The following is a 23,198-nucleotide window of genomic DNA, read 5'->3' as shown; positions in this document are numbered from 1 at the left end:
GAGGGGGCAGTGGATGTATCAAGTCCAGGCTCCAAAGCCTGAGGTCACTTATGAATGAGCTTAAATCTGAAGTCTGTGATCGCCCTGACTTCAGTGGAGCCCGACTATGTGCCTTGGGCTAAATATACTCTATTTTCCACTGAGATGTTCTCACAGCAAATTGTCAAAGCACCAAAAACTTCCTGTTTCCCAAAGGAAAAACATGGTTTTTCTAGAAATCATTGATACCCTAGTAATGTTTTTGCCCAAAAATAGAGAACATGCATTTATACAAATGGGTGAAGACATGGAATAAATTTGAATCTATAATGAACTCTAAAAAGATAGATCAAAGAGAAAAGTGGTAAATGTAAAACATGCTGAATCATCCTTCATATAGATAGGAAGTTGAATAGAACATAAATGGGATGACCTAAACCCTGATGAAATATCAGCATTTCAAATATGTTTTTGCACCAGTAAGTATAGAGACAATTTATTCCCACACGTAATTAGAAAGTATTCTAATCTCCAAGGACTTCTGGTGACTACAGAATGTCTAAACTGTAATTTAGAAATACTGCTAGCATTATTAAATAATCATGGTAATTCTATTCTACATCTACAGTCTACTGGGGAGACAGAATTCTTCATTATTATAGATATAAAAACTTATCAAAGTTATCTCAGCTGTCTGTGCATCTAAGCCTGAAAGCAAGCAATACTCACTATCTTTTACCTACTGTTTCAAATATTACTGTTACCTGAATAAACTTAACTGAAATCAAGCACTAATCAAAGACTGAAAATATACAAAACACAGAGGTTGTCAGCATCCCACTCCTCAATATGAGATTCAGACAAGATTGTATAGTAGAAAAAAGCCCATCAAATCACAATTTTTTAACAGAAAGCAAACAGAATTAGGTCAAGAGACGGACTAAAGATGAAAAAGTAATGGGCTTTTGGGGGTTTTTTTGCATGACAACTCCAAAATGAGCTGAATTTGCAAAAGCAGTAACTGATTTTATACAGCTGCAATTGTAATAAATCCAAGTGCCATCTAAGGTAACATAGGCTCCTGCATATTTCAGGAAAGCACAAAAAGCTTGGGAGGTAAGAAAAGAAGAGATGTGTTAAATGTGACTGTGGAAGGGGGAACAAAACAACCTCACTTCTAGTTAAGAAGAAAGTGACACAACTGGAAGTGACTTTCTTTACCTACAGCTTGAAAATGTGAGAAATATAAATTCTCCCACTGAAAGAAAGCACAGTCTGCTGTCACCTCCTCTGGCCTTGCTGCAGGATCCTTTGTGACTCGTCTAGCACATACCACTGAGCTGATTCAACAGCTCATTATTCCTATATTCTGAGGGGAAAGAGCCTCAAGAGTGTTCCTGGCAGATGAGGTAAGAGAGCAGGCTGTTGTGAAACCAGATGGACCAGCTAACAGAGGTCTCCAGCACTCTTTCCTCTGGTTGGGGAGATGGGGATGAGGAGGAGCAGCATGTGCAGGAGGAACACGCGTGTTCCACAGAGCCCCTGCTCATGGCCCCTGCAGCCTGAAAAACACAAACCACCTGGGCTCCTTTCAACCTCTTGATTTGTTTTCAGAAGAGAGGGACAGAATACTACTTCTGGGAAAGTTTGAAAAATTCTTTTAAACTGCTTGTCGTCTATCATTCTGAATGAAGTTTAGAGAAACTTCCTTCCAAAACATGTTATTTTTCCCAGAAGCTAAAGGTGAGATTTTTCCATACCAGTTTCCTTCTTACCTCTATTCATTTCTTTTCCCCTTTCTGCCTACCCCTACTCTTTACTACCTGTGGTAACTCAGGGTCAAAGGATCACCATGTGGGTTTCCACAAAAATTCAGTACAAGCTGATGGCTTTTGCCTGGTCAACCTCATCCACCAGCCAAACCCACCCCTTCCAGATGCTCAATGACACAGCCAGCAGTTTCTCCATGTAACTCCACACAGCTCTGCACAGCCCATCTGTGCACACAAGTCTGCTGTATTTGCAAACTGAGGGGTTTGACTGAATATGCTCAGAACCAGGAGCTAGTTGCATTTAATCCAGCACATGCTGACAATAAGATGGTTAAGCAATGTATTTATGTCATTCTAGCTTAAACCTCATAATTTACATCACATCAGTAATGCTGTATTAAGGAGCATAAAGAGTCATTTTTCCTGAACCCCCAATCCTGCAAAAATCTCCAAATACTCAAACAAATTAAAGATTAAGTAGGGAAGAAAACAATGAAATTGAACCTTAGAAACAGTTATTTCATATTTAATAAAGTAGAAATAATATTAGAAATACAGAGACTTATCAAAACTATTTTCTGTGAAATTAACAGCTTTGTGAAGAAGCACAAAAATAATATTACAACACAGCTGTGCTTTCATTTTATCTACTTCCTGCTTTTCAATCTCCAAATAAAAATATTTACTCCAAAAATATACTTATTAAGAAAAACCTCTGTGAGAAAAAAATTGGTCAAGTCAGGAAGATCTTCAACAGGTTAATTATGATTTTGCCTTTGACAGTCAGCAAAATCAATATATTATAATAAAAAAGTTTACTACCAACATTTTCTTTTCATAACAGTTTCTCACACCCTAGGGCCTCTCTGGTTTCCTTAGCCTTTGCAAAGACATTGCTGAAGTCCTTTTTCCTAAAACATATGTGAACTGTGTTTGCAGGGCTGGAAACACTTAGAAAGCGAGAGAAAATGAGCACATTATCCATCCTTCAAAGACAAGGCACTGCACTTATTTACCATCAATTTTCTGTTTCATTTCTCAGATTCAGCAGTTACTGTGTTACAAACAAGCATCACTATCAAAAGCTGGATGTAAGGAAGTAAAGCATTTTAAACACTGAACCAGCTCAGAGGAATGCCTTTGGTCTGTCAGGTGTGTCTCACATTTGTGTACATGCCAGTCCTTAGCTACAGACATTTCTACAAAGGCTATTTTAAGCACATGCACACAGAGCACCATAGGCTGAGGGATGCTGCTTGGGCAACTTTTCACAGCCACTTTTAAGCCTGTGGTTCAGCAATTCCTCAAATATCAAACTCATAAATTCTTAGTTCTTTGTCAAAACAAAACAAACCACCAAAAATAAACAAAATTATAGGGATACCCATAGATTCAGTACTGCAGTGTGTAGTAACATTTTGCTCATGACTTGCCATTTGCAGATCTGTGCCTATCTGTGTTACCCATCCTGCCACAGAACACTAGTTTGCTGTTTTAAAAAGTGCATTTGGAATACTTCCCACTGCAAACACACTTCTCTTTAAATCTTAACTGCAAACAGACTTTATCTCCTAAGGACATCACAACATGACAAAAATAGGGAGGGAAAAGAGCCCCCAAACCCTGTAACACTGATGTTACCCTCAGGAGGCACAAGGCACACTGTTCTTTGATGAAGCTACTGGAGCAGTGGCAAGCAAACTGGCCTCTGACAAACTTTCACTGTCAAGCTGTTTCCTACAGAAAGGGTTGCATGGAAGAATTTTGAGAATTGTGATGTGATAAGGAGATTGCTGGGCATTATTCACTTTGGGTCAGATGGAATATTCCTAACATAAGCCTAACTTATGTTAGGAATATTCCATTTGTACCTTCTGTACCAGTTGTACAGAAGGTACAACTGGAAAATTTCTTCAAGGTTACCTTTCGGAGTTTATCTATCTCAGATTGCTCCCTTGGCAAAGACAGATGTATAGTGTCCTTCTTAGTGCAGAAAACTTGCTAGGCTATACAAACCAAAAGCACAGCCTTCTTCTAGGAGTCCCTGAGAGGACAAAACATTCTCATGTCACAGGAAGAACCTGTACCCCCAACCAACCTATCTGCTACCTACTGATCCCCCCCTCCTAAAGTTGAATCTAGACTGCAATAAATCTCAGGGTTTACTACCTGTACAGCATTTATTTCTGAATTCCTTCCCCCAAAGGGAAGTTGGAGGTTAAAACATAAATGAAATTTAGCAAAATCCAAACAACATGAAGGACTTGATAGAACACTCACAGGGATGCAAGAAGGAACAACACACTCTCTCATCACAAGAGATTCAGGTAAAGACATACAAAAATAAAGTCACCTAATAAAAAATAAAGTCACTACAGCAGATTTGACCCAATCTTTGAGTAATGAAGGGTTTTGGAAGGATTTTAAAAGTAATTTAGATTTGAGCCCAAGCTTTAGTTGATTAGTATGATAGGCTTTTGCAATATTTTTTCCTCTTGTTTATATAAAGAAGCTTGTGGTTTGCTTTGGCATTTATTCTGCAGAAGGAAATAAAAGAAAATTTAAAAAATCACAGGAGCAGTAACAGTAGCAGGTACACCAGCAACAGCAATGGCACTGTCTGCTCCACTTCCTGGAATGACACATGAAGAGGCACAAACCAGAACATAATTGGCCTCTGAAGACTGAAATGACTCTAGTTATTACTGCAGCTCCATCCCATTGGTATCATGAGTATCTCTCAGACTTTAATGCCAAACCCCCATGACTACGGGAGTACCACTTATGAACTACAAGTAAATTAATTGACAAGCCCATGGTAATGCTGGAAATCAGCATCAGAGAATCCAGCTCAACCCAGGAGACCCACACTCAAGTCTTAACTATCAGAATACTATTTCTTTCTTTACCTAAGAGTGAAGCTACAATGATCCCAGAGATAAGTATTTCCAAAGGTCAAAAGCCATCAGTAACTCACATACAGTTTCAGTCTGACCTTGAAGTAGAATCACTGTACAAGTTGTATGGAAGGAGCAATTGTTTTTTTATATAAAAAGAGTTATGGCTATTCTGTAAAACAATTATAAGCTCATAATTGTTTCTCTTACTCCCTAAATCTCTCATAAAAGTAAGAATAAAGCCCATACTTCTCCAAAGTTTTCATCACATTTTCCTTTTAGCAAGACATCCATTCCAGATCTTTGTAAATTTACAAAGCAGGAGAGAAAAGCAGTATTTGGCATCCTACCTAAACTCTGCCATCTAGAAGTGTAGATTTGCTTTAAATAGGACACTATGCTTTGATTTTTCATAATGTTTATTATTGCATTTATTTTCTGCCTGCAGATATTATTAAAGATGATGTTTCATCTCAATGTATGTATAAAATCAAAGGAATGAAGAAAGGCAATCTGCCTAATTTAATTACTGTCCTGGTTCTTTCAGTAAATGATGGCTGAGCATACCAATATGAATAAGGATTTGTAACTAAATGTCACACTATAACTACGAAAGAGCAAAAAATGAGATACAGACTCTGAATCTCATTTTCTATGATAACCATACATATGCATCTCAGCCAAAAGTATTCTCTAATGACCCTGTGTTCACGACTCTTTTGAAACTCTTGTCCATTAATGAAAAAATCTCTTGGTATCTAAATTATGTGATGCTGGGTTATACTGCTCCACTTAAGTGGAGCAGTATGATTAACCAGTACATATCACTAGTTAAATTTGTAACAGTCAGATAGGAATCTAACATACACCATTTGAATATATCCGTCCTTCACCACTCTTCATACCAAAACAAAGAGCTAAAAATACCAGTTTGCTCAGGAAACTGAGTATTTTCCTTGATCCACTGAGAATACACAGCACAGGCACATTGTCTATATCCCAGACACATTTTAAACATATTCTGAGGAAGGCATAGCTAGAAGCTAGTCTTACATGCTTCCTCATCAACTAGGTTTGCTTACAACTCAACTTTTAAAGTAAAATACACTAAAAGAGATTTAGGATAAAGTTAACTTGGTAGCAGTCCTAGGCTGTGTTTTGTTTTTCTCAATTAAAATAGGATTGCACCATTCATTTACATAAATAAGGAAACAGAAACAGGGCTCTCAGTTCCGTATTTCATTTTCAGAATATGGATCAGGATACTGCAAGACTAAACTTATATTAGCCTATAACTTCTAACTAGTTCCATTCCAATTTAATACCAACTTCACTATTTCTTCTTCTCCTTAACTCTCAGCAGTTTACACTTCCAGAGTCCTAAGGCAGGCGTAGCCATGAGTGTGCAATGGTTACTTGCAACTAACACAAATATGCCCTTTCCATTTGATACTGCCACACATACTTTCACTTGCAAACCCTGCAAAAATCCCTTTCCTCCATGCTCAGTGCTCTTTCAGAAGCTTTACACCCTGGTTAGAAAAGTTTAGAAGATGCAAAGTTTTATTTCATTCCCTGGAGACCTTAAGTTATTCCATTACTGTGCAATATTTATTAAACAATGCTTCAGGGGAAAATGTGCAGCTTAGTAGAATAGGTCATTCTGAAAATATATAAAAGCCCTGTTATAACTTTTTCTAGATATATGGAAACTAGTGGAATGTGAGTTACCACTCAATACTTCAAATCCATGCTGGAATTTAGACACATGTGTGAAATCAGGCTGGCCACAGTTGTGGCTCGTGATGCTCTCCCTTCACCACAAGAATTTTGATGGAGGAATTGCAGGCATTTATTCAGCAAGATGTTTTCTCTTGCAAAACTGAAAACTAACATGAACTTTACCTTTTGTTTGGTGTTAGGACATCTGTATAGTGGTAGAATTAAAGTAGTGAAGTCATACATCACATTCTGGTTTTTTCATTATTAGTACTTCTTACTTTTTTATTACCTTATTATCTAAAATTTCTAGCGACAAGACAAGATGCTAGTTAGCTAAATACTCTTTAAACCTGCTCTTTGGCAGAGACACAGAGCTCTCTATTACTTTACTGCCACGATCTTTATTGTGTTCAAAACCTTTAAGTATAAACCAAACTGCTATTACACATACCAAACTGAAACCTAAAGAAATGCTGCTCTAGTTTAGCCTGATCTGTAACAAATACAACTCTAAAAGATGGCATTTGGCAATGATGAGGGTTTTGGAAATGCTCAAGGAGCTGTGTCCAGTTGCCATTAAAAATCAAAAAAAGTCATTTGTTTGTAAATGCATAAACATATTCTGCTGCCAGTAACACACTCATGAGCAAAGCAATACATTCAAATTATTAAAGTTCTTCTGCTCTAGTTCTAAGAACTTTTTTGATAAAAATGCATAGTTAGAGTATTTTTTTTCCTATTATCTATTTAAAAGCAAATTAAACCTTTGAAAAATTTGCTTTCCTTGCACTGGAAAACTCCTGGTCAAAAAAAAAAAACAAAAAAAAAAAAAAACAACACCAAAAGACCAAAGGAGTTTCATCACAACTCAGCACTCCTACTGCCTACTAAAAAATTAATAAAAATAATTAATACATTGAATTAATAAGACACAGGAGGAACGCCAAACTCATCACAGAATTTTCACACAGTTTGTTCATCACATTCAAAATACTTCAGCAGCTACCTAATTAATATCACTGGGTCATTACACCAACAGTTTAGTCTGGCTGGGTACTGATGGCAATTGATCTGCAGACTAGCTGGATTTAAAAGAAATGCAATACAAATGCCAGACTTCTGCTTCCTAAAAAAACAAGTACACTGTGCTTTTGTGGGTGAGGCAGCTAATATCTAATGTACTAAAAGACCATATTCTGATATAATACTAAACGACCATATTCTGATGTAATGAATTATTCTAATTTGACATTTACATAAGTATTTTTGTGTATCCACCTTAAAACCCTTTCTGCCTTCTTCTCAGTCTGCAAAATTCATGCTGTAATCTGTAATTTCATTCATAAACCTTGAGCAACAACCAAAACATGTATTACCACAGAGTTAAGAACACACTTAAAATGCTTCTAACACAGTCTTAAATTAGGTTTGATCAGAATGTGCTCCATCTCTGAAAGTATTTATTTTTTTTTAACAGCTAAATAATATTTTGATGGATTATAAAGTTTCATATTCATATAAAATTTCCTATTTCCACTCTTTTTCCCCAGCAAATAAGATAAATAATTTCATTTCTGAAATATGCTGGGTAAAATAACTATGCTTCACTAGACACTGGGTCACAGCTTTTCAGCTGAGGCTGGGGCATTTAATCCAAAACAGCTAAAGCACTGGCCGAAGAAAAATCTCTCCTAAAAATTTTAGCAAGCTACATTATTCAAAACTATTCAGCAAGCATTCCAGCAGCAACATGATGGATGCACAGGCCAGCATGGGTATACAGCTAATCAATATCACACCCATGAACAGTCACTGCATAGTGTGGAGCCTGATAGGGAAGAGACAGGAACATGTGCTTAATATTCAGCACCAGGAGCAGTCCCCCAGCTTTCAGCCACAGCACTCACTGCCAATTCCAGCTCAGCTACACACACACATCTTGGTAGGAGGATGCAGGGCACCCTGCCACCCATGGCAAATACTTGAGGAATTACCAAAGCCCTTGGATAGCTGTGCTATCGTGAACTTTCAGAAAAGGCTACTATTTACTGCAGTCCTGATTTAATGGCAACATGGAGCACATAAAACCACTTCACTTTCAATAGGCTACGGCACAACACCGGCACACGACTCACGCGCATTAATGTGCGTTACTTGAATCGATTCCCCGCTGCTTGTATCACGGAATATAAAGCCCTTCCTCCTTCATTTGACTAATCAATACTTGGAATCAAATACACCGTGTCTCACAAGGGAAAAGGAAAATGAATGAAGTTAAATTAATGCTGTCACTTTCGATAAACCTGCAATGATTTCCCACTATAGAAACCACTGACTTCATTATTTTACAACTGGAAATCAAAGCTGCAGCATATTTTAAAAGTCTAATTTACTGAGATTAATAAAAAGACACCCTCAAGACTCATCATGTATGTCATATTATGCTTCATTTTACCCATTCCATCTTAAGAACAGTATGCAAAACTCTCAGCAAATTACATTGATTAATATTTTGAATTTGTATGCAGTAGCACTCTGCACTCACCAAGCACAATATAAACATTATTTTATTAAATTTCAAAGCAATTGCGTTAGGCGGGATAATAAAATGTCGCTGTCTCACATTCTTTGTGTCAACAACTCAGCCTTTAAAACAGAAGCAAAAGCAGTAAATTAAAGCAGTAAACTCACTTACAGCAAGAAAGTTGGATATGAGGGAATTCCAGACTTCTAAAGCTGTGCTAAGACCAGCAAAGCACAGACTTTTATGTCCAAAGCAGAAGCATCTGCCTGAGGTTTGCAGGTGTCTCCTTTGCTTCTGTTGTATGGTTAAAGAAAAAGTTAGGAATATTTTTTAATTTGCTAATTCGCTAGTACTCAAAAGGATTTATAGCACCTTTCTGCAGAAATCTCATTTCTTGAGGATGCTGCTGGAGGGCAACCAGCTCATTAGGGAAAAGCTGAGGGGACAGAACAAGAGCACAAGTAAAAAATGAGTTAGAGTAATAAATAAATAAATAAAACCCACCATAAACAAGAAAAAAAGGTAACAGTCTCTTTCTCCTTCCTATTTCTATATTTTAATTAACACAGCATACCACTTCATGGATCATCTCCTTTCCTACCAACTAGCTCATAGCTCCTCTTGAAAGCTCCTTAATAGAAAATTCTCCCAGAAATCTTCCCAATATGATCTTATTTTCTATTAATAAATGGTCACTAAAACAATTGTAGATCAATACAATACAATTATTTTGTAAAATTAGTATTATATTGCAAGCTTCAGTACGAAGTGGGAGACATTTCCTCACACCAACAAATACTGTTCTTTAAAACTACAGCAGCTAAAAGCAGAAACTATTGTAAATCATGTCTTAACTAACAAATCTCTAAAAAACTGGAGCGCCTAACAGCATTTAAGAGAATTTCTCAATTTGCTACTAATCAGTTCATCAACAGTGTTTATTAACTGGGGCAACACCCTTGACAATTGTTATGTCTAAAGGACTCAGCTTGATGTATACAGCCTCCTCACCAAGGCATAATTTTGATATTCAAGTTAGAAATGTGATGCTAGTCTTTGTATTCATGTAATTTGCCATTAGAAATTTTCATAGCCTTTTAAAGAATAGCTATTCCTAGCTATTCCTGAGTTATCCCTCTAGAACAAATGAAGAAAGAACAGAATAATTTTCCATTTATACCTCTTAATATTTCAATTTATTTCTTAAAATATTGAATAAAGCTTCTCGTGGAACATTTCTCCCCATAGTAATTCCCCACAGAATTGTTTATCAAAAGCAAAACAGAGCACAGGTGAATGGCAATACAGTGATGGCTTTAACCAAATAAATGCTGCAAGCAGCATCAGTACACAGAACATCAACAGTATTTTTACTGTACTACAAACAAACAGTCACAGTACTGCTAATACCTTTAACTTCCAGAAGAGCATAATGTTAATGCTTCCATTCAAAAAAGCAGCCTTTTGTGCCATATTTTTATACTCATGACCACCTTTATTTTGATAACAAACTAAGAACACATGCATTAACTCTCTGATTTCAGTATGACACACATGTAAATGTCAGATACACAGGTCCCTTGCAAGCATTAGAGAAACATGAGGACCTTGTTAGGAAGGTAAACAAATACTGCAATAAAATGAATTAAATACGTAAAGCTGACATAATATAGGGCCGAATCTTCTACAGAAGAGAATGCAAATCCATCTAACCTCCAGCTAAAGGAGGCTCACAAATCTGCACACCTGCAACTGTGCTGACTGAATTTTACTGAAGTGAGCCACAGGTAAACTCTCGAGCCCATCTTCTTAAAGAAGCCTTCACAAAGAGTTCAACAAACCTGCAACTGGCAACAATCACAGAAAATCATCTACTTTTCAGGCCAGTCACATACCTGAAGAATTAAACAGTCCTTTGGTGTAATTCAAATTCCATTAGAATAGTATGTTCTACAGAAACAGTACTGGCTCATCCTCCATGTGCTATTGGCTGTCTCATTGCTTCTGAAGCAAGTCGAAATTAAAAATCTTTTACCAAACATACATTACCTCCCAATTACTTGAAGTAGCTTATATGTGCATACCCAGAAATATGATCAATTTCAATCTGATGAATGTATGGAAGTGTGAAGCTCTGCATTAAATTAACTGTATGCCTTTCACATGATCACTTGATCACTTCATTATTCTGGTGCCTGTAGAAAAAATTGCACCAAAATATTTGATAATGTAATTTAATTGAAAAAGTTTGGAAGAATTCTATTCAGGTATGAATAGAGATGCCTCTTGGGAAAAAAAAAAGCAAACCCAGACGTGAAAACAGAGAACAGATGGACTTGGAATTCCTGAAAAAAATTTTTGTTGAAATTTTTTAAATCCTGGAAGCTGGCCACAACTTCACAAAGGAATCAGAAATGTTAAAAGTGTTTAAATGTAGGTATCTAGTTCAAGGCTACTATACACTTCAGTGGTATTCAAATGCTAAGTCACTAAAAATCAAGCATACTGCCTCAATATCTTAATGCAAATTATGGCAATGACTTACAACCACATGAGATTTTGGGCCAGATCATCAAGCAAAATAAAGATATCAGGTTTTTTTGGTAAAATTTAGTCAACTTCATACTGTGGCTCTACCCTTCCAAATCCTTCTTCCAAGTGAATGACTTTAAAAAAAACAGTGACAGCTAGGGAAATCCTAAATTTTTTGCAGCTAGGTTTACCACCAAACAAATAAAACCACAGAGCAAATATTACTAAAATAAACATATTTTTGTTTAAAGACAATGTGCATACTGCAGTGTGTGTCTCTATTTATTACTCAGAATAGAAATGGTCATTCAGAGGACCATTCTTCGGAGGACAAGGTAGATCTCTGTTTTAAAAGCATCTCATTTGCTCCAGATAATGAGCCAAAAGCAGGAAGATGATGTGTCATATCACATCTCCATCTTAATTACTTCTCTATCAGTATGTTGCTCAGACATTATTATTTTAACTGCTCTAGAAGCTGCTATAAAATCTTTGTAATCATGTGCTGGACATAAATTTAATTTCACTCTTAATTCAGTGCTTTGTAAAATAAAGAAGGAAAACAAAGGTCAGGCCAAGTCCAACACATCAGGGAAGTTTATTTATGGAAACAAGTTCTGCCAGTTAACTCCTTTCCAACCAGTCCAGGGAATAAATAAGTCTGAACCTCCTATTATTTCTTATAGAATGCAATGTTTGTTTATGAAGCTTTTTGAAATCACATTTTTTTACCCATCATTCAACTTTCTGTAAACAATTAATAGCACTATTCAGAATGGGTTAGAAAGGGCCTTTTCTGTGCAGTTCATTTACTGCATCCCAGCTTCCAACAATTTAGAGAACTATGATCATGAACATGTTACTGCTGCAACCCTCCATACTCCCTACCAAAGCAAACAGAATGGATGTTTCATCCTGTAAGTAGATATGCAAACAGGTTTAAAAGCACAGCACAACGGTTAAACAGAATTATCACAGAGATAATTCAGATATGTTCACAGAAGAGTCAAACACAGAAAATATCAAACAGGACCACAACTCAAGCAGTTTATCTGTAACCATTGCTAAATTTGCATCTAAGAAGGAACCAGAACTGAAGATGGTCCACACCAGCCAGCACATGTCTAAAAAAATGCACTTCCACATGAGCCTACAAAAATGTGCACTATGGGCATCTGTGTGGGAAAAACTGGGATCAGGGACCAGCAGGTAAAAGAGAAGGTGAAAATTCCTCGTGCTTAAACTCATGGCACTGTTAGTATAGAGCATCACAGCAGAGTACAAACCCAGAACTCTACCTGGGATCAAGCACAAGTCCCACCAATGTTTGAAAAAACCTGCTCCAAACCCTGCTGAGTTAGCAGGACTTGGATTCACAGAAAAGCTCTGCTGTTCCACATTCCAGAAAAGGAAATTCCACTTCACTGGTCCAACAACTTACCTTGCATAATCCTACTATAAAATGGTAGTAAGCACAGTATATAGCAATAGTTTATTGCTATTAATCAAGGCATTGCAACAAGGCTTTAACCAAACAAGATAGAAACTATCAAGTTACATACATGTTTCAAGCCAAACCTTTTTTATTTGAAAAATATTATTCTGGCACACAAAATGTGATCACAATTATTCCACCAATGCTCTTTCCCTAAGTGCCTGGAGTAGGCAGCAGTCACGTTAAGTATTTAGAAAAACAGATGGGTGTGCCCTTGGTACTGAAATTCTGTAGCTGTAAAAATCACTTCCATTTCATAACTGACCACATGAAGTCCAAGTGCTGTGTAAACAGCATTTTTCTGATTAATTACAAACACACTTAGAAATAACTCTAAAAAATGAATGCCACTCTCCTCCTTCCAAGAAAATTACCCCTTTTTATTTCCAAGTAATTGTACTGAACATATTTGCTTTTTATTCCTAGAATAACATTACCTCACTAAAGACAGACAGCATTTATCTGACTTACCAGAACGCTGGTGATGTTGCTCTTCCAGGAACTCCAAGTCAAGCATTAGGTCATCTTCATCCAACTCACAGGAACCCAAGTTATTCAAAACATCCTAGCATAGATTAAAAAAAAAAGAAAAAGAAAAAAGAAAAGCATTAGAAACATTTAGATAGATGTTTTAGCCAAATTGCTCTGCACAAAATAATTTCCATACAGATCTGGAAAACGTGTTTAAGGAGGAGCTACAGAAATTTTTTCTGCTAACATCAGACCAGTGAGAAATGGTATGAAACAACTGTCCCACCTGAAAAACGTTTGTCACTGCTGTCTTTTTAGAGGATCTCAAATATTTAACAAAAAAAACCCCAAAAGTTCAAGTAATATCATCTACCTGTTCAATGATGGTTTTGTGCCCTTGCAAGTTTAATCATAACTTTTTATGAATAATAAAACCGTTATTTTTTTAGTACAACATAAAAGTATCAGTGCATGTTTTTTTATTAAATTTTGGAATTCCGAGCACTGCCTGCCTTTACTAATATACTTTGAAGAGAGATTTACTGTTTTATTTATCAAAAGGATAAAGAGATGCAAATTTAGCAAAAACAGGAAATTCAGGCATGAATTATCAACTAGTCAGTTTTTAAGTACTTCTGTGGGTGGCAAAGGCTCATATAGAAAGAGAAGAAACATGACTCTTAAGTGTAGCTACTTAGGTCCCCATTACCATTTGTTTACCTAGTCTTAACCACAAGACAGGTAAGGCAGGTTTACACACAGGGATAATAATTCTCCATCTTCTTCTAACATGTATTTTACTTCATGGTCATTTCTTTTATGTGGTAATACACTCATTTTCTCCACAGTCACCAACACCAAACCAATGCTAATACAATGCCTTCTCCAGCTGGCATTTTGTTTGCTGATGAACAAGCAATACTTCAGGGCTCAATTTTTCAGTCCATCCACAAGAAAGTTAAGCCATTAGACACTGCATGGGATGGATGCTGGCGCCCTGTGCACTGCACATGCTCCCAACACTAATGTAACAACAAATCAGAGTGAAAGAGGCCAGGTTATTATCCCAAAACACTGAACTGTCTGGGAGATCTCTACATGGCAATCTGCTGTATAGAAAGTGGAGAAGTATGACAGTAGTATACATTAAACTAGTCAAAGCCCTTCTTGACTTTAGTTCCAATCATATTTTTTTTAGGTTCCTTCTAATTCTTCAAATTTTCCCACCACAACAGATGTCACCTCTTATTCCTACACACCACTTGCACCTATTTAACCCTTTGTAGAATTTATTTCTTCAAATTCTGTTTTCTACTCTTTCACAAATAACATACACTCAACCCAAGGACTTTTTCTTGCATTCTTTTCTTGACTTACCAGCACAACAAACCTCTTATGAGAGCAAAGCCACTGCTAATGCTGCTCCTAGATTTTTGCTCCCTTTTTAAATGTAAATGCTATTATGCACTCAAGCCTAATCAAATTGTATGTTAAACTCAGAGAATGTACAACATACTTCATTTATATATTGTTTTATCCATGTAACAAAAAAATTGGTGTAAACATCCAGAAGAACAATCCCTGCAATTTTTAAGCCGCAGCTAGAAGTTTTTCATGCCAGTAGAGGCAAAAGGTAAAAAGGCTGGAGTACACAGGTCTGTTCTTCACCTTAAAATTATTGTCTATACTACAGTTGACCAACTGAATCCACATTGATATTAATGCTGAGCATCCTTTGATAAGCTACACTAGCAAGGAGCAATGAATTCATGTTAATTGAGCATCTCCTGCATCTTGGGCAATAATTTATGTGTGATCTGAAATCCCAGGAGATTGCCAGCAAAAACATAGTGACTCACAGCCTTCATCAGGAAACAAATTCCATTTGATTTGGAATTAACAAACACAAACAGAACCACAGTTTTCTAAGACGAAGAGCTGAAAAACTGTGTAAGAAGGACCAAAAGAAAAAAGGTTGTATTTAACTCTCCTCCTGCTTATTACTGCTTTCCAGAAAGATCTTCACCACCTGAGTAACGCTCTGAGTGGAGGCAAACCGTGCTCCATCTACCCTCTGTTCTGCGAGGCTGATGTACATCCTGCTCCACACAGCAACACCTCTTCTCGTGTCCACCTGAGCTGAGGGCTGCCAGTTGCCCTCCAAAGCACCTGTGACCCCTTTGTCTTCCCTTTCCTACAGCCTCTTCAACTGCACCAACAACAGCAAGCAAGCTGAGGTGACAAAGCAAAGCACCCTTGATTTTATTCTTTCATAAGTACCTCCTCCAAAGAGTCTCCCTCTGTTCCCAAGAGTTCACTTGCTCTTTATAACGGCACAAATCACAGGACTGAGACCAAACAAATTAGAGGAGCTACTGTCCATCATGGCAAGAACAAGGGCTTGACAGGGCTGCTTCATCTCCAAGGATGTCAATGATGGCAGTCTGATTCCCTGCTCTGACAGCCCACCTGTGGGCAGAGTTCTTCCATGGACACAAACCAAAAATGAACTCACGAATGCATAAAAGCCCACACAGGCAGAGAGCACTTGTTAGATTCCCAAGGCTGTTCTAACTGAGTAGTATTTTCTGAAAACATATAATTAGAAAATGAGAGAGCCGAGCTCTCGGAATGACCTGCCGAACGTCACAGCACAGCTCAGGGATATCGCTGCAAGTGCATACCAACATCCTCCACCCCTCTGCCTCCTCACCAGGATTCATTATTCCTTTGTTGCTATGATAATTAGCAAAAATTGTAATTTCCTTTAAAGTTTAATATCTCTTGACCCTTTGCCCATTCTTCCCCTCACCACTGCCACGGCGGTCTTTGAAGAATAACACAATTAAATATTAAAAAAAAAAAAGAGAGAGTGAGCCCTAAAGAGCATTCCAAGTGAGTAGTTACAAGGATTTTCAAGAAAAAGAAATTAATTCTTCCATCAAAGTCTCAAGGAACCACTTGTTGTCTATTTAGGGTGGCATACCTTTAAGTCATTTTAGGAGGCAAACCATTTAGTTAAGGCACAACCGTGCAGCAAAAAGCTCCTTATTGACCCTGTAATAGCCCTTCAGAAGCCTTAAGACATACTTCCTACTTCCAGGGTATGCTTGACTTCTACTATCATTTTAACTTTATAATGGACTCAAAATTAACATGACGGTGCTTTTTTCTTCTAGTCTATCTGGAAGTTGATCATAACCTGTGAGAAGAGCACATGAACACCCTTAACCAATTGTTTGCCCACAAATCTCAGATTTTCCTGGTCAACACAGCCTGCAACAAGTTTGAAAACAAATAAATTCAGTTTGCCAACCATACTTTCCCCCTTGAGTTGGTGGACTGCCACTGTTATTTTAAGAAGTTTTCTATTCACACAAGAATTCAGCAGTAATAATTTAAAGGTTACAAACTCAGCCTAAATGGCAGTGGTTCATACAACGGCTCAGGATGTCTTTGATAACCAATAATGGCTGAAAGCAGAACAGGATGCTCATCCAAGGATATTTCAAGGCATCAGTAACTTCTTATTAATATTTTCATATTCAAAATTTTCTCAGCAACCACAAGAAGTACAGGCTGCTATTTTCATCCAACTGGGTATCTTACACAGGACTCACTGAATGCAATGGTACTCAGCTTAGCCTGGGCCTAGTTACAACTTCATTAACATTCTTAATTAATATGACCTACAAACAACTTTTGATACTAAAGATAGCCAGTGGTTTGCAGAGGTGTGGTTCAGAAACAGCTAAAACTTTTTAGTAATAGAGATGTACCAGGCACACAGTTCCCCCAGCCAGTAACTTTACTCAGGCTTGTTGAAGATTTCCTTCCTACACCTTAGTACCCTCCCTATCTCGTTTCTCTCTTCGCAGTTTCCCTTCCTAAGAAGGGCAAATGAAAAGAAATCTAGTGCATAATACATAAATTTTAGTGCCTTTCCAAAATAGCAAAGTATTTAATTACTTTTATACCTGTTCAGTTCAGAGGACAACACTAAAAAAATGAGTCTGGAATAAACAGCAGCTTTAGCAGTACATATATATAAAATGCCTAAGGTAACAGGTCAAAAAAAATCTACCACTGGGCTTTAAATAATAAAGAAGCAAATAACATCTCTTTATGAAGGCTTCTTTACCATGTTTTTTTTCCTAATTATTATTCCAAATAACTAACTTAAGCATATAAATACCTAGTCAAATGACTGCTTATGGAATTACAGTATAGTCCTCTAAAAATTGACTACTTTGCTTTTTAAAAATGGCAATAAAACACACATATGAATATGTAAATACACTAGTGTATATTATTTTGTTAAGCAACATAATTCAATTCCACATGGACCAAGCAAAACTGTATTAATTGCACAATACATATAAACCAAACAGGCTAAATCCACGCACAACTGAGTATTTACAACTCATAGATAAAACCAAGTTTAATAATCGGGTTGAGGTAACAAATCTCCCAATCTGAACCAGCCAGTAATCAGTGGCACCAATCAAAAGATTAATTTCTTCATGTTTCCACACATCTTTACACTTCTTGCTCTTCTAAACAGTTGAAATAACTGTTTAGAAGAGCAAGAAACAATCAAGTAACAGCAAGGTCCCCAAGGCCGCAGACACAGATTCTCTGTCATTACCAGCATTTTTGGAATGTTACATCTGTTATTTTGCCATTTTATTCTAATTACCATGTTCTCCCTGGTCAACATGATATTCAGACAACTTTTGTATATTTCTCAAGTGCTATAGTGGTCATCTTGAGAGAGATTCAGGCCTGATAAATCTTGTTTTGCTGAGCAAGGGGATGCAAGTCTTTTTTTTTCTGACCAGAGTTTTTGGTTACCAGACACAGGTCGAATCTGGGGCCTTGCATTTTCCAGTGTATTTCCAGGTTCTTTTACACAGCTTTAGATTTCCATTTCATCGCTGAATTGTGTTACGGCAACAAAATCTTGACTGTTTTACTCAGAGACTGTTCAAGGGCTTGGAGAACCTGAGGTCCAGTAAGCAACTTAAGCTACAAGACTGAAGCATTGGCATGTTCACAACTACAAGATTCAAAACCATTTCTCTCAAACAAACCCATGGCTGAAGAAAATATACACAAGTCAACTCTGGTTATAAATACATTGCTATAACCTTACTGTCATGAACATGAACATATTGACTACATTTCAGTCTTTACTGGATCTTTTGGTCAAGCTTTTCTCTGTTTGACACTTTTGTCACTGCACTTCCTCTGATGCTTGCCTTGCAAAATTTTCACTGTTGCTCCAACTAAAGTGAGCAGTTGAGATTTGGTCATGGGCATCCCTCTTGGAAACCTGAGTCTTGTACACACACACATACACTTTTCCTCAACTGTCTGTAATTGTGCCCCACTGCCTCTTCAGAGTCTATCAGGAAAGCCATAAATCTCAGGGGAATAATTTTTTTAACCCTTTTTTTCTCCCAGAAGTAACAGCAAGATTCTCATTTGCAGAAGTGATTATGCAGCGATCACTGGATTTTCAAAGATATTTTTGGAAATACAAGACCAGTATTTTAAATTCACTGTGGGTTCTGTTTTGCTTTCCTTTCCTCTCACACTGGCCTCTAGACATCTTTCTAATTTGTCTTCCTCTGTATAACTGTTATTAACTATTTTCTAAATACAGATTTTCATATATTACTGGTAGGAGAGGGAAGGACATTTCCAAAACGTAAGGATTTAATGTTCATGCCTCCCCATTGAAATTATGTAGTAAATGTTAATATCTAATATTATAGATTCCTTTTTTCCTTCACTGTATAAATATAAGTGGGAGGCTATTTAAGATCAATGCCTTTGCAAGAGTATACAGAAAACATACTCCAGGAAGAATAATTTGATTTTTTGTAAAGTCACATGTATGACAATTCACCTGTATCAACTGAGGGTCACTGAGTATCTGATGCTGGAGAAGAACAAAGCTAAATACTTATTTCAAGACTGAAATGATTTCTAAAGATTGCCGAAGGATAGTACTTCATCAAAATTGTATTCAACAAAGGAACGTGGCATACAATCAGCATAAGAATGAAAACTGAGACATACTCAAGGAAAAAGAAAGACCTTGAGCTATTTAAAGTAATGTTAGCTGCTAGAACTGTACCTGAATAATTCATGGACATAATGAAGTATTTCCCCTTCTGCTCTCTCTGACACACTTCAAAGGGAAAATGAAAGTATATGAAATCCAGCAAACAGAAAAACTTTTAAAAACATAGAATGTCTGCCAAAAGCCTGAAAATCTTTGCATCAAGTGTAAAGCTTATGGATTACTTTCATACACCAAGAGCAGCTTAAAACAGTTCTTTTCTCCTGAACAGCACCACCCAAAAAGCATATTGTTCCCTACACGAATAAACTGAAGACTTTAGAAACGACAAAACAAAGGTTGCCATGTTTGGTAAAAACATCTTCTGTAGCTAACATGTGAAAATCCAATTACATAATAAATTAATGTGCCCTTAAGAACCAAAGATAGAAAATTATCACTGGAGGGAACAGTCTACCTACAGAGCTCAGATCCATCATGCTATTCTTCAAAATATTTTCTGCATGCGCTCTTTTCAGCTGTGTAAGGGAAGAGCAGCACTTTCCACCTGATTGGTGCTTCTGCCCTTTTGATTCTCTCTGTGCATTAAATCAATGTCTGCAATGATGCTCCTCTTGCCTGAGTGAGTATAACTAATGGAGTCTCCCAACAGGTCTGAGGCTGGCACTCATCCAGGCAGGGCTCGATGTGCCACAGATCCGGCCAGCTCTCCAGAGCCACTCCAGGGAAACGCAGCCAAGCCCAAGCCCTGCTGGTAGGAACAGGACCTACCCAGGCCCCTGTTCTGCCACAGCATCAGTCAAAAACAGAGGGGCAACAGCCAGTGTTTTGGTAGCACAAGAAGGCCACCAATACTATAACAGATAACAAAAGTATTTTGTATCACTGCTAAGCACAGGAAGATGAATAATTCGCTGGTCCAAAGACTGAAAAAGATACATGTTTGCACAAACCATGTGTAGCAAAACACATAAAAAAAAACGTCTGAAAGGTGGTAACAAAGGTAATGTGACAGGCAGGAGAGAGACAAATGATGGATTCAGAACTAATCCTCTCTGCAAAAATTAGATGACCTATAGGAGAGGTGGTTAAAGTCCCCTCCCTTTCCTTTTGGGGCGGAAGCTGACAAGGACAAAGCCATCAAGGATGTGCGCAAAGATGAAAAAGGAAGAAGCAGCACACACTGGATCCAGTTTCCAACAGTTCAGAGAGCAGAGCCTGGCCTCCACAGACCCCGTGAGGGCAATGGCAAGGACCATCCCACCAAGACTGACCTTGTTCCTCATCTCCTAACCAATCCCATTTTTAGTTCAGCAGCCATCTTTAATTCATACACACATAAAGGTATGTGCACACACCCACCTGCACCACAGGCACAGATAAACAGCTCTGAAGAGAGCTGGGAGGTAACAGATGGCCCCAGCATTTAAGTCGTAGTTTTATACAACTTTAAGCAAATTTAAGCAATTTTAAGCATCTATCATAGCATTCTAAATCGTGTTCAAGCCAACTCTAGAAAAAGATCAGCTCTTGACAGACCTGATGAAAGACAGCAGTCATCTAACCCTGAACTATTTGTCAAGACTTTTAAAATAAAAGCCACACTGAAAATGTGCCAAAGCTTCCATGCTGCAGAAAGCCTGAGAACCGTGCCTGCGAAAAAAAGGAAAAAACTATCAGAGAGGTGCTTTACTTAATAGTCATCACTCTTAAATAATTTTAGAGAGTTGAGATTCACTTTGGTTGTCAACAGAATCAAGACAATGGGATTTTCTGTGTTCAAAAAGGTGTATACGTTTCTCAGACATCAATCTGCAATTTCATTTACAGAATCCTAGGGGGAAAAAAACCCCCACTCTTACAGAAGTATGAAAATGCAGTCCAAAAAATGCAATGAAGCTTAAAGGGACCAAACAAAGCTTCCCTTAAAAACTTTTTTTTTCCTCCTCCTCACTCACACACACATATGCTTTCTTCCCAGCAGAGGGCCACATCCGCAACATGTAATCTTATTTATGGATTAGTTAATATTTTTACAGCCTTTGTAACAGGCAAAGAGTCATGCAAGCATTCTAGTGCAGTCATTATCAGAACACAGCTTTGTGTAATTTTTCTACACTCTCACCAGATTTTTCTGCCAAAGACAAAAAAAGCTCCTCAAGTGTCTCTATACTGCACTCATATAGGATGTAATTCAGACTCCTCTGTGAAACTTATTTGTATATACCTTAGAGATGTGAGTACATCTTAACAGTGTCCAACAGGTTATTCAACACATGGATTGGTCAGTTATTTTTTCTTCTAGAACCACTCAAATAACTTAGATGAAAATTTTCTGTCTCTTGAAACTTTTTCTGTGTCCTGAAAGCACCCAAGTCAGTGCTTCAGTCACTATTTAAAGGGTCAAAATTTGTTTCATGACGCCCAAGGAATTTTCAATTTTATTTTTGCCTTTTCTCAACCAGTGGTACAGAGAGGGGAAGAATAAAAAAAATATAACCATACAACTAGTGAGAACCTGAGTGCCAAAAAGAGAAAAATTCAATATCAGGGGATACAATATGGATAACCTCAGTATTTATACTCATCACAAAGCCCTACCACTCCCGTGTGAAACTCTTATCTAAAGAATATCATTGTTCTGACAAACTACGTCAGAACAATTCACCTATTGCCACGATCCAGCACCAGCCAGAGTCATCTGGCAGACACAGGTGAACTCAAACTCCTTCCCCCAAACAGGTACATATCAAGTTCAAGAACTGATTGATTTTCCTTGCAAATAAAAGAATGTTCCAGTTATAGTTATATCAGCTATATGGCTGGAGTCAGCACTTTTGGATGTCAAGTGAGAATAATCTGTTTTATGGCTTGAGAATGATTTTATTTCTAAAAAAAGACTAAGAACTTTCTGCATATCAAAAACTCAAAACTCTTCTAGACATATGATTAAATAAATATTTTTTCCTTCACAATATTATTATAATGCAATTAAGGCTGAACCTTCCATTTCTAATTTTAAATTCTAGCCCCTAATATTGGTGATAAATCACTGGAAAGTGAGCCTTGCAAATAAAGCCACAAGTGACCCTTTGGTATAGTGCCATTAATGCAATATATAACAGATATGCTATGGCTAATACTATTTGAATTTTTTCTGTTTCCATGGCAACTTTGGCCTACAACTGCTCTGGTAAACAGGGGTTTATAGCATTCTTTTAGAAATTATTCTGCTCAAAAGGCATTTTTCCACTACTGCATGCTTTTGTTTTTATCTGAAGAAAAATTGTAATGTCAATTATTGGTCCAGAGGAAAGACGTTTTTTCTTTTATTATCACAGTTGAGTGGGCAGTGAATTGGGAACTTGAAACAAGGCAAACTATTACAAGCTTTGACTAACAGCAGCAATACAAAATGCAACATCCCATCTTGGAGAGGTATTGAAACTGCAGAGACAGAAACCACAGCCGCTTGCAGGAAATCCTGCAATGCAGCCATCTGACTGGCTTTGTTACTTCTCCCCTGTACTTTCTAAAGTATTTGATGCTTAAGACACCTGTCTCTTTTCAGTATCTCCATCTGCATTGACTTCTAGTAAATATCTAGACCACAGAATGGAAGAACAGCCTCAATACCTATAAAACAATGTCCCATTCTTTCCCATGATTTGTGCAGGTGCTAAACCTGCACAGAAAAATTTGGCATGCCAGGCAT

The 23,198-nt window shown here is 37.3% G+C and overlaps 1 protein-coding gene across 6 annotated transcripts in view; it reads right to left on the bottom strand.

Moving 5' to 3' along the window:
- Positions 1-23,198, bottom strand: part of CCSER1 (coiled-coil serine rich protein 1) — a 612,090-nt gene that overhangs the window by 483,843 nt on the left and 105,049 nt on the right. For all 6 annotated transcript variants that reach the window (XM_050973794.1, XM_050973791.1, XM_050973790.1 and 3 more), the window contains exon 4: positions 13,393-13,486. In XM_050973794.1, coding sequence (XP_050829751.1) covers positions 13,393-13,486 — 94 coding nt within the window. The remainder of the gene's footprint in view (positions 1-13,392; positions 13,487-23,198) is intronic.

Source organism: Serinus canaria, chromosome 4, assembly GCF_022539315.1.
Source record: "Serinus canaria isolate serCan28SL12 chromosome 4, serCan2020, whole genome shotgun sequence".
In the NCBI taxonomy this organism is placed as follows: Eukaryota; Metazoa; Chordata; class Aves; order Passeriformes; family Fringillidae; genus Serinus; species Serinus canaria.
This window is presented reverse-complemented; position numbering and strand designations above follow the sequence as displayed.